Here is a 12,510-nt window from a genome sequence, read left to right on the forward strand (position 1 = left end):
CTTTCTGTCTCTCTCTTTGTCTCGCTCTCTCACTATTTTCTCTCTCTGTCTCTCTCTCCGTCTGTCTATCTCTTCTACCCCTTCCGACCTCCTTCCAAAGTTTCTCTCTCTCTCTCTCTCTCTCTCTCTCTCTCTCTCTCTCTCTCTCTCTCTCTCTCTCTCTCTCTCTCTCTCTCTCTCTCTCTCTCTTCTACCCCTTCCTCTCTCCTCCCACCCTTACTCTCTCTATCTGTTCTGTCTATCTCTCCCTCTGTTTGTGTCTCCCCCCCTCTCTCCCTCTCTTGCTCTCTCTCCCTGGCTGTTGTTGCCTCTCCATATTATAAAGCTTTGCGCCCTTCCTGCGCGGGAGCCTTCTGGATGTACGCGCGTAGCAGTCGGACTCGCTTTGCACGCCCCCTTTCAAAACAAAAAAAAAACGCACGCATTCCCTCACCTCAAGTCGTCCTAACATTTCCTCTACAACGGGCTCCAATAGCTCCTTCATTTTTGGGTGATATTTTTGTTTTGTTTTGGGGTCTCCTCCTTTTTTGGATACTAATTTTGACGCGTTGGAGATGTGCACACAAGATGATGACAACCCTTTTCCTGCCCGTAGAAGTAAAATAAAATAGGCTTTCGCGCATTCAAGCTTGTCCCCTGTCGTTCCATATGAAGAAGCCAAAAGTAAGTGTGGATTTTTATTTTTTGTTATTAGTATTATTATTGCATGCATGCATGGGTGCAGCTTGTTATGACCTGGATTTATTGTTGTTGCGTGTGGCATTTCTTTTGCACGTACGGCTGACTTTTAATGGCGTCCCGCGAGGACCGACCTGTGCGTTAACTAATTGAGCATTGAGCAGCATTTTTATATTAAAATGCCGCTTTTAGGAAGTTATCTTGGATGGTTTGTGTGTCGTTGGGTCCATTGAAAAGTGTCAGAATACTCTGGGTTATTATTTATTTATTATTTTATTTTATTTATTTATTATAATTAACACGTCTTCCATGTTTTTGTCAACAAATCAGCACGGTTCATGAACCTAATATATGTAATCTTGTAAAATTATTTGGTCATTGAACGCACCATTGTTAATCGTCATCTTGAAAGGCGCTTTATAAAACAAATCTAAAAATATTTTTATGAACACTGTATAATTTTTAACAAATTATTGTCAGCTATTAACATCCTGGGGATATTTTATTTGAGACGGTGTGGTGCTTTAAGGATCATTTGGCACGCAATAAAAAAAAAAAAGAATCAGGAACATGGCAGCTTTTTTTTGTAAACGTGAAAGACATCTCAGAGTTGATAAACCTGATGGTTGAATTTATGCAATGATGTAATCATTGAGAAAGCAACGCTGCTTAATGGAAGCGGTGTTGGCTCCCTTGAAAGCAATGCTGTACTGACTGAACACAATTTAAGGATAGATAGCTAGATAGCTAGATAGATAGATAGATAGATAGATAGATAGATAGATAGATAGATAGATGGATGGATGGATGGATGGATGGATGGATGGATGGATGGATGGATGGATGGATGGATGGATGGATGGATGGATGGATGGATGGATGGATGGATGGATGGATAGATAGATAGATAGATAGATAGATAGATAGGTCCGTCGGTCGGTCCGTCGATCGATAGATAGATAGATAGATAGATAGATAGATAGATAGATAGATAGATAGATAGATAGATAGATAGATAGATAGATAGATAGATAGATAGATAGATAGATAGATAGATAGATAGATAGATATACATTGTTTTTTTCATAATTGTTCATAATTTATGGTCATGTGCAAGTGACACCAAATGTGGGCAAATTCTGACGCGGTCTGTGAATGCACCATTGCTTCCGTTCTCGAGCATCACTGGATAGGTAAAAGTAAAACCAAACCAAGTACATTTGAAATGTGAGATGGCCCCCATCAGTTGCCTTATACAAAATCTGCCACTTCAAAGAACAAGAACCCCATATTGACCGTGTGAACTTTTGAAACAAATGCGCCCTGAAATCAATTACGATTGTCAAATACATAACAGCACCAGTCTTCAATGTTTCATGTGTTTTAAGTAGTTATTTTTCACATGATTTTAAATTAGGACCAACAAACTGCGGTCTGATTCCCCGCACTTTGATGTGGATGTGGTACGGAAACCGAGACTAATAAGGGCAAATCCAAATCCAAAATCTTATTGGCGCAGAGAACAATTACCTTGACACATTGTCATTCTGGTGTCTGACGCTGCAGATGTTCAAAGGCAACGTTAGATATACACAATTCTCTTCGCTTCACAATACGTATGGGGGTGTGTGTGTTTCAACTTGTGTGAAACGGCGCATCAGTGAATGGTGGCAACTCGTGTGTATGTGCGTCATTTCTTGATCAGAGTTTCACGAAATAAAATCCAATGGCTGTTGCACTTACAAATCCAGAGTTGCTAGCTCGCTAATTGCTAACGTGTGTTTCACGTCCCTTACAAATCACTCACTGATGTGCGACTCTGTATAATCAAGTCTCGGTGAAAGAAAAAATAAATGCTTTGCTGGACGAAACTTACTCAATCATGCCATATTCTTTGCTGTTGCTTTTCTCATAGTCTTACCACAATCTCACACATTGATTCGCTCGCTAACGGCCAATTTTGAATGTCTCACACATTCACAAGATTGATGGATAGATAGAGAGAAAAAGAGGGGGAGAGACAGACAGACAGACAGATAGACAGACAGACGGATCGCTTAGCTTGGTAGCATGCTAGCTTGATAGATAGATAGATAGATAGATAGATAGATAGATAGATAGATAGATAGATAGATAGATAGATAGATAGATAGATAGATAGATAGATAGATAGATAGATAGATAGATAGATAGGTAGGTATCTATAGATAGATAGATAGATAGATAGATAGATAGATAGATAGATAGATAGATAGATAGATAGATAGATAGATAGATAGATAGATAGATAGATAGATAGATAGATAGATAGATAGATAGATCCGTCGGTCGGTCGGTCGGTCCGTCGATAGATAGATAGATAGATAGATAGATAGATAGATAGATAGATAGATAGATAGATAGATAGATAGATAGATAGATAGATAGATAGATAGATAGATAGATAGATAGATAGATCAAGAGAGAGAGAGATATGGATGGATGGATAGATAGATAGATAGATAGATAGATAGATAGATAGATAGATAGATAGATAGATAGATAGATAGATAGATAGATAGATAGATAGATAGATAGATAGATAGATAGATAGATAGATAGATAGATAGATAGATAGCGGTTCACGAAAAATCCTAAATCAACATTGTTGCTTCAAAAACCTGTCCGATGGGTCATATGTAACCAAGTCGAAAATAAGTGTGCAAATCCATATTTGAACACTCGCTAAAATCTGTGTTTACAGTCAGCCCTAAAATTTGCATTTGAAAAGAAACCTCAATCATTTGAATCCAATACCCCTTCAGCCTGAATGCATCCAAATACTTTGTGTTTTTAACTGTTGTGATTGGAGCAAGCCTTCCGCTGGGTGGTTTGTCAAGATCAAATGCTTTTTATGAGAAAATTACCATGACTAGAAGGAATTTTGACTCCACGATTGGAGCAGTCAGACTGAAGTTGGGGGGGGTGAACATTTTCTAACGTTGCTCCAAGCCACGGGCGAGGTAATCTTAGACTTACAAATACAGTCATACCTCGGCTTGTGAACTTAACTGGTTCCCAGACAGAGTGTGTAAGGTGAAAAGTGTGTATCCCAAAAATTAATTTCCCATAGGAAACCATTAAAATGAGAATAATCCGTTCTCAGGTCCCCGTAAAACATATTTTTCTACTTTCTAATCTTCTAAGCCTTAAAACTACACAAAATATACCTTATTTTATGTATAATAAATATGCTATGGTATTATAATTAAAGAAATAAACTGTACTGTATAATAAAGTCTTTTTATTTACCTTTATGATGGTTGTTGATGGCTTGATGGAATGGACTGGCCGGTTTCCTCAGCATTAAACACTTGGTGAGGAACGTAGCCTTCTTCGTTCACCATCTTGAGGAATGATCCCTTGTAGGTACTTTCTCTGCGATAATTTTACCTAGTTCCTCATTAATTGTGTTCTGTTTCGCTGGGTTGATAGCTTTTTGCATCAAGTATCCAGATGGCTTGTGCGGGTTGTTTGTGGAGCCTGATTAATGGGATATTTTAACCTTGCAGTCTACAGCCTTTGAACTATCAAAGTTGAAACTCTCTCACTGTGGTCTGCCTGTCTCTTTAATGTTTAAAGCACCTCCCCTCACTGCTGCGTTCTTGACCATTCACATGGCTTTAACCGAAGACTGGGGGCGGGGAATCGAGGACAATAACAGTCGGCTACCATTTTGTTGTTTGGAGATCGGGCTCGTTCGCGAACGACAGATCACTCATTGTGGCAGCTCCGTGTGTATCCCGAAAAATAGATCGTATGCCAGGGTAAGATTTTCATAAATTTAACATTCGTAAACCGAACAATTCGTAAGCCAAGGGGTTTGTAAAGCGAGATATCACTGTCACCTGCAAAGTAGAACAGAGGAAAAAACGCATTGCCTTGTCTGTCAATGGGGACTTAGTGCTATACAAATACAGCAAAGCCTAAACTGTCAAGCGTGTAGTGACAGTTGGGAAATTCCTCCTGTGGCTTGACAGTGAATATGTACAGAATAAAATAAAAACGATCTGAGGCAATAAATACAACAATCTATAACATTAGGTACAATATACCCTCTTGTTCATTGCACACCGAAACAGAATGTCAAAAACCTATTATACTTGGAGGATTGTTAACGCAGGGCCTACCTACCCTTGAGGCACATTTTTAGTGGAAAAACCGGTGTAGGTTTTTACGAGCGTTCACACCAGGACACCGTTTGCCTGTAGGGAAACGTGTCAATCAACGGGCCCTTCCTCATCCAATGAACTGAAAAACTGCAGTGACAAGATGTCAAAAGGAATTGGAAGAGGTCCAATCTCATCTTGATGAGTGGGGCTCAACGGACGTAAGAAGCTGTAATGGCTTTCACTTAATGAACTCAATGGCCCGTAGTTGGACTAAATTGACTTAAAACAAATAGACGAGGGTTCCACGTCCTACAACGTGGAGTAGCATGCATTTCTCAATTTTGCACATACATCATTGCTGATATTAAAGGACAACCGAGGCCTCCGGACAAGTTGTGTCCATAATTTGTAAAATCACTTCAAATGACTGCTATTTGATACTAGTTGACACAAATTCCCAGGAGCTTGGGCGCCATCTTGTGCATTTTTTGGGACGCTACATTGCAGTCCAGACGCCTCAAAATGACATGGAAGGACTTCTTTAATCGATTGCAAACATTTATGCTTTCCTCTTCAGAACTATTTGAATCATATTCATAACTGGATGAGTAACAAGAATCTGAAGCCATTGTTTTGATTCTAGAGCAAGGCAAGACGTCTTCGCGTGACGTCACGAACAAGGGGGCGGTACCTTCTGAAACTAGGCATCTCCGAGGTCATTTTGAAGTAGTTTTGGGACACTAATTCATTTTTATTGGTGTTTTGCATTTGACTAAAAATATCACCCTTCGTGTTTTGGGTATTTTAGATGCTATAAAACGTTTTTCTGATGTCAGTTAGGAAACAAAAAAATGGTGTCGGTTGTCCTTTAAGGCAAGAGAAACAGGCAAAAACAAAAAAATTGATCAACACAAATGTTTCTGCCTCAGAACAATCATTCATTGTTTAAAAAAAAATCATATTTGACATATCCGGAATCCATATGTGGCCAGTTCTGTGATGACAATATGGATGTTTGTCGCTAACAGACACACTCTACACACACAACCAAGAAAAACAGGAAGACCCCAAGGCTTTGGCCCACTTTAAACTAAAAAAAAGATTTAAAAAAAAGTTCTATGTAATCACCGCAAAGCGGAGCAGCCGACTTTGGATATGACACGCGGGAATGTATACAATGAAGTCAGCCAGAAGCGATAACAAATCAGCTTTGGTGCTTTTTTTTCTGTAAACTAGCATAGAAGAAACTCAAGTCTTGTGATAGTACATCATCACTGTTTTAGGAAACTAAAGCATCTTCAATGAAATTGTCGTGACAGATCAAACTTGTCTCGGTGCACGTTAAAGCTTCTCTAGCTTAGGTAGCTACAGTAGCATAGCATAGCTAGCTATCAACACAATGTCTTCTTTTATTTACCTCAACTGCGCTAAAGCTTCTCCAGCTTAGGTAGCTAGCATAGCATCGTTATATTTCAACACAATTTCTTTCATTTATCGCAACTGTGTTAAAGCTTCTCTAGCTTAGGTAGCTAGCATAGCATCACTAGATATCAACACAATTTTTTCTTTCATTTACCTCGACTGCGTTAAAGCTTCTCTAGATGAGGTAGCTAGCATAGCATCGCTATAAATCAACACAATTTCTTCTGTCATTTACGTCAACTGCGTTAAAGCTTCTTGAGCTAAGGTAGCTACCATAGCATCGCTAGATAAACACAATTTGTTCTTTCATTTACCTTGACTGCGCTAAAGCTTCTCTAGCTTAGATAGCTAGCATAGCATCATTATATATCAACACAATTTCTTCTTTCATTTGTCTCAACTGCGTTAAAGCTTCTCTATCTGAGGTAGATAGCATAGCATCGGTAGATATCAACACAATTTGCTCTTTAATTTACCTCAACTGCGTTAAAGCCTTTCTAGCTTAGGTAGCTAGCATAGTATTCTAGATATCAATACAATTTCTTCTTTCATTTATCTCGAATGCGTTAAAGCTTCTCTAGCTTAGATAGATACCATAGCATCGCTAGATAAACACAATTTGTTCTTTCATTTACCTTGACTGCGCTAAAGCTTCTCTAGCTTAGATAGCTAGCATAGCATCATTATATATCAACACAATTTCTTCTTTCATTTGTCTCAACTGCGTTAAAGCTTCTCTATCTGAGGTAGATAGCATAGCATCGCTAGATATCAACACAATTTGCTCTTTAATTTACGTCAACTGCGTTAAAGCCTTTCTAGCTTAGGTAGCTAGCATAGTATTCTAGATATCAATACAATTTCTTCTTTCATTTATCTCGAATGCGTTAAAGCTTCTCGAGCTTAGATAGATACCATAGCATCGCTAGCTATCAACACAATTTCTTCTTTCATTTATATCAACTGCATTAAAGCTTCTCTAGCTTAGGTAGCTACGATAGCATCGCTATATATCAACACCATTTCTTCTTTAATTTACCTCAACTGACTTTTAGCAGTGTCTGAAAGTCATGACAAAAAGTTAGCGGACACCAGGGCAGACAACTCTGAAAAGTTGCCTGCCCAGCCATAAAGTTGCCTGCCCCATTTTTCGCAACTTGAAACACAATAATACAACTAATCGCAAAAAAAAAAAAAAAAACATTGTTGCAAAGTAAAAATGATGTTTTTTTTTTTAAATTAAGGAAGTACCTCCCACAAACGCTCCCTTGCTTAATTTATGGTAAATATCCGTTTGCTGAAGATTTTGCTCCAGTTGTCGTTTGTCATCATGATGCACAATGCAATGTTTACGTTGCGTTGTCTGCTAAAAGCCACGTGGACACCTCTTTCTAAGCACCAATGTTTGTTTGGCAATTTTGCATACTTGGCACGGCAGCCAATCAGAAGCCTGTTTCGTGCTTCGGCCTATACCGTGACTGTAAAGTGTACTTGAAAGTTTTGAAAGGCGCTTAGAAAGAGGAGTCCACGTGGCTTGTAGCAATTTGCTTGTAGCTTTTGCTTTATTGAATAAAATAAATGTTTGATTTGAAAAAAAAAAAAATCATTTATTTATTTTTTTATTTTTTATTTTTCGTAAAGAAGTTGTCGGCCACCCAGGCTGAGACGTTTTGAAACGCCCAACGCAAAAGTTGTACGCCCCGGGCCTCCAGGCAGAATTTATTTCAAACACTGCTTTTAGCAAGAGAAAACTTGTTACACCACAAACTGGTCGCGGGCCAATTGTCAACCATCGCAGATGTACATGAAGCAATGTTCACAGTTAAAGCTAACGTTTGGAGTGATTCCGACCCATAACTTTATATAACGTTATATATACTTTCTGTTCTTCTACTTCTCCTTTTTATAATATAACACTTCAAATGACTTCTACTGAGCACATTTTACAAAGATTCCACCGCATACAGCTATATTTTACGTTTTAAGACTCACGCTGAATATTCAGGAAGTCTTGTTTTTGAGTTGGTGACGAGTCCGTACATGATGTCACTAAAGGAACGCCCCTGACCGAAAAAGCGACGCACAATGCATTTTGGGTACTATGTATGGTCTGAAAACATCATGTTCAAATTAGAAGGAAAACACATAAATAACGCAATGGTGAATCGTGTGTTGCACCAAGACTACTATTTGATAGTAGTTGACACAAATTCCCCGCAGACAAATCAGCCCATTTCCAACAAAGCTTGGGCGCCATCTTGTGCATTTTCAGGGATGCTACATTGGAGGCCTGACGGCTCGAATTGATCCAGAAGGACTTCTTTAATCGATTGCAAAAATGTATGCTTTCCTCTTCAGAACTATGTGAATCATATTCATAACTGGATAAGTAACAATAAAGCATCTTCTCCGAATCTGAAGCCATTGTTTTGATCCTAGAGCAAGGCAAGACGTCCTGGCGTGACGTCACGAACAAGGGGGCGGGAACTTCTGAAACTCGCCATTTCCGGTGTCATTTTGAAGTAGTTTGGGACACTTGAACTCATTTTTATTGGTGTTTTGCATTTGACAAAAAATATCAGCCTGCGTGTTTTGGGTATTTTAGATGCTATAAAATGTTTTTCTGATCTCTGTTAAGAAACAAAAAATGTTGTCCTTTAACGATGAGCTCAAAACACGATCACTGATATTTTATCTTTAAAGAAGAAAAACTGCAATAACACAACATTTCTGTTAATTCGTCTCCCCTTTTGTGCTGCGTTCAAGCTGTTTTAATGTATAATTGATGGCCTCAAACAAAAAAATCCTCCAGTCGACAATTGAAAAGTTGTGTGCTTTATTCTTGGAAGAGGCAAACTAACACAACTTCCTTATAAGTGATAACAGAGCACTTCAACCATTTGAAGGAAGACAGCAACCACATGAAAGCCACGTTTTGTTTCATCAATCCATCTATTTTCTAATCCGTTTAACCTCACGAGGATTGCGGTTGTGCTGGAGTCTCTCCCGCATTAGAAGGTAGACACCCCCAACTCGTTGCCAGCCAATCGCAGGGCTCCACAGGAAGTTTGGAATTGGAATGTTGTTTTGTGTCATTTAAAGGACAACCAACGTCTCTGGACAAGTTGTGTCCATAATGTGTAAAATGACTTCAAATGACTTCTACTGAGCGTATTTTACAAAGATTCCACCGCATATGGCTATATTTTACGTTTTAAGTCTCGCGCTGAATATTCAGGAAGTCTTGTTTTTGAGTTGGTGACGAGTCCGTACGTGACGTCACTAAAGGAATGCCCCCTGACTGAAAAAAAGACACATTGTAGCAGTCCTTCCATCACGTCAATGTATTTTGCTGTACTTGTTTGGTCTGGCGACCTCGTGTTGCACCCAAAAGCCGCCAGAAGAGGGCGTCCAAGCTCCATATAAGGAATTTATCAGCCTGTGGAAACGGAGGTGGCGACAGGAGGTCACCATTTTGTGCCTCTTTTCAGTGAGACATTTCCCCTCAATGTTGCCTCAAAATGGCACAGAATATATTCTTTAATCGATTGCAAACATGTATGCTTTCCTCTTCAGAACTATTTGAATCATATTCATAACTGGATGTGTAACAAGAAAGCATATTCTCCCAATCTGAAGCCATTGTTTTGATTCTCAAGCAATGCAAGACGTCTTGACGTGATGTCACGAACTGGGGCGGGACTTTCTGAAAATGCCCAATTCACAGTTCATTTTTTTGCAGATTTTGGACACTTTAAGTCAATTTTATTGGTGTTTTGCATTTGAATAAAAATATCATACTGCGTGTTTTGGGTATTTTAGATGCGATAAAACGTTTTTATGATGTCAGTTAAGAAACAAATAAGTGACGTCGGTTGTCCTTTAACTCCCAATTGCTCAAAATACCACCAAAAAGCACAATGCAATACCAGCAGCATGTTCTACTACACATGAGACCTTCATGGTAAAAAAAAAGTGGGCTGAGATCCAAATTTATAACCTCAAACCAAGCACAAAAGTCCATTAACACATTCACTGCCATTCACAAATTTATTTAGGAATTGAAAATATGACATTTAAACAACTCGACTACTGAACTGCTGATCACACATTGACACATTGATCAAGTTGAAATCAGAGGGAAAAGCACCCAAAAAGAAAACAAACGGTGTCTGTTTCTGCAGGCTATACAATACGAAGTCAGCGATTAGTGGGCCATCGTGCTTAGAACGACCCTTGTGACGTTCGACTAAATGAAATATTTTTAAAGGACAACCGACATCATTTTTTTGTTTCCTAACTGACATCAGAAAAACGTTTTATAGCAGGAGTGTCAAAGTCATTTTTTGCCGCGGGCCACATTGTAGTTATGGTTTCCTCTCGAGGGCCGTTATGAATTTGGGAAACCCATTAGAATATTTAAATCCCTTCAAATATTACATATAGAGCACACAGCAAATTAATGAATAACTCGTTTTCAAATCTCAAGTCAAGAATAATGACTTTTATTGTGGTTGACATCCAAAAATATGAAATTTTGGCTCAGATTTTAGCAATCATCATGGAATTTAACAAGTTTGATTTGCTTTCGTGGGCCGAAAAAAATGATGTGGCGGGCCGGATCTGGCCCGCGGGCCTTGACTTTGACACCTCTGTTTTATAGCATCTAAAATACCCAAAACACGCAGTCTGATATTTTTAGTCAAATGCAAAACACCAATCAAAATCTGTTAAAGTGTCCCAAAACTACTTCAAAATGACCCCGGAAATGACAATTTTCAGAAGGTCCCGCCCCCTTGTTCGTGACATCACACCAGGACGTCTTGCCTTGCTCAAGAATCAAAACAATGGCTTCAGATTCAGAGAAGATGCTTTCTTGTTACCCATCCAGTTATGAATATGATTCAAATAGTTCTGAAGAGGAAAGCATACATGTTTGCAATCCATTACATCTAGCACGCTTGTTCCTAAAACACGGCAGGCCCATTGGGAAAACTGACCGTTTCAGTCAGCTTGTGATGACGAACGTGTTTTTCAAGTAACTACAAAGAGTCTCTGAACAATGAGAAAAGATGACAAAGGTTATTTATATTTAGAGCCCCTGATATTTATCCGAAAGAGAAACTTCCTGTATTTCACAGCGTAGCGGTCAGGTTTCTATGCCTCAGTGATTAGCGCGTAAACATTGCCGGGGTTCTCTTGTTAGAATTGTCAAGTAGTACAATGTTTTTGTTAGCATTGAATGATAAAGGTTATCCCTCAAATAGCGATTAGCCGTCGAGTGTGTTATCGGCTTACATTTGCCTTAAATAGACACGTCCTTTTTATGTCGCTAACAAACAACCGCTTGTCTTTTTTTTCTTATTTTGGTCAATATAATGCTAACATGTCACAAAGAGCTAGCTACACTTAACATTAGCGTAAATTGTTTTTGTGTTTTTGTCTAAGGATTCTTTTGTTTGTTTTTGTCAATTTAATGCTAACCTGTCACAAAGAGTAAGCTACACTTAAAGGACAACCGACATCACTTTTTTGTGTCCTAACTGACATCAGAAAAACGTTTTATAGCATCTAAAATACCCAATGTATGATATTTTTATTCGAATGCAAAACACCAATAAAAATGACTTAAAGTGTCCAAAATCGAAAAAAATTGAGCTGCGAATTGGGCATTTTCAGCAAGTCCCGCCCCCAGTTCGTGACATCACGCTAAGACGTCTTGCATTGCTGGAATCAAAACAATGGCTTCAGATTCGGACAATATGCTTTCTTGTTATACATCCAGTTATGAATATGATTCAAATAGTTCTGAAGAGGAAAGCATACATGTTTGCAATCAATTAAATAAGTCCTTCCGTGTCATTTTGAGGCAATGGGCGGGGGAAATGTCGCACCCAACAAAACTGGCAGAAGATGGCGACAAAGCTCCGTGTGTAATAATAATACATGGGCTCAATTTGTCACAACACACAAGGATTCACCATCGCGTTATTTCTGTGTCTTCCTTCTAATTTCACCATCAACACGGATCAACACGAAGTTTTCAGACCAAACAAAGTACCGCAAAATGCATTGAGGTGATGCAAGGAATGTCCTTTCTCAGTCAGGGGCGTTCCTTCAGTGACGTAGGGTGAGGACTTGTCACCAACTCTTTTGAGTTGAGTTGGTGGTGGTCTAGTTGCCACGGTGTAGTTGCTATCTAGCTAGCTGGCTGGCTATCTAGCTAGCTATCTATTAGCAGGCTATCTATCTAACTTGC

General features: G+C 38.9%; 1 protein-coding gene across 1 annotated transcript in view; it reads left to right on the forward strand.

Moving 5' to 3' along the window:
* The first annotated feature begins 245 nt into the window (after nucleotides 1–245).
* kitlga (kit ligand a) overlaps nucleotides 246–12,510 on the forward strand; it is a 53,503-nt gene continuing 41,238 nt past the window's right edge. Inside the window, exon 1 of the mRNA XM_088996682.1 lies at nucleotides 246–663. Coding sequence (XP_088852808.1) covers nucleotides 649–663 — 15 coding nt within the window. The 5' untranslated portion in view covers nucleotides 246–648. The remainder of the gene's footprint in view (nucleotides 664–12,510) is intronic.

Source organism: Hippocampus bargibanti, linkage group LG05, assembly GCF_051943395.1.
Source record: "Hippocampus bargibanti isolate YZ-2025 linkage group LG05, ASM5194339v1, whole genome shotgun sequence".
In the NCBI taxonomy this organism is placed as follows: domain Eukaryota; kingdom Metazoa; phylum Chordata; class Actinopteri; order Syngnathiformes; family Syngnathidae; genus Hippocampus; species Hippocampus bargibanti.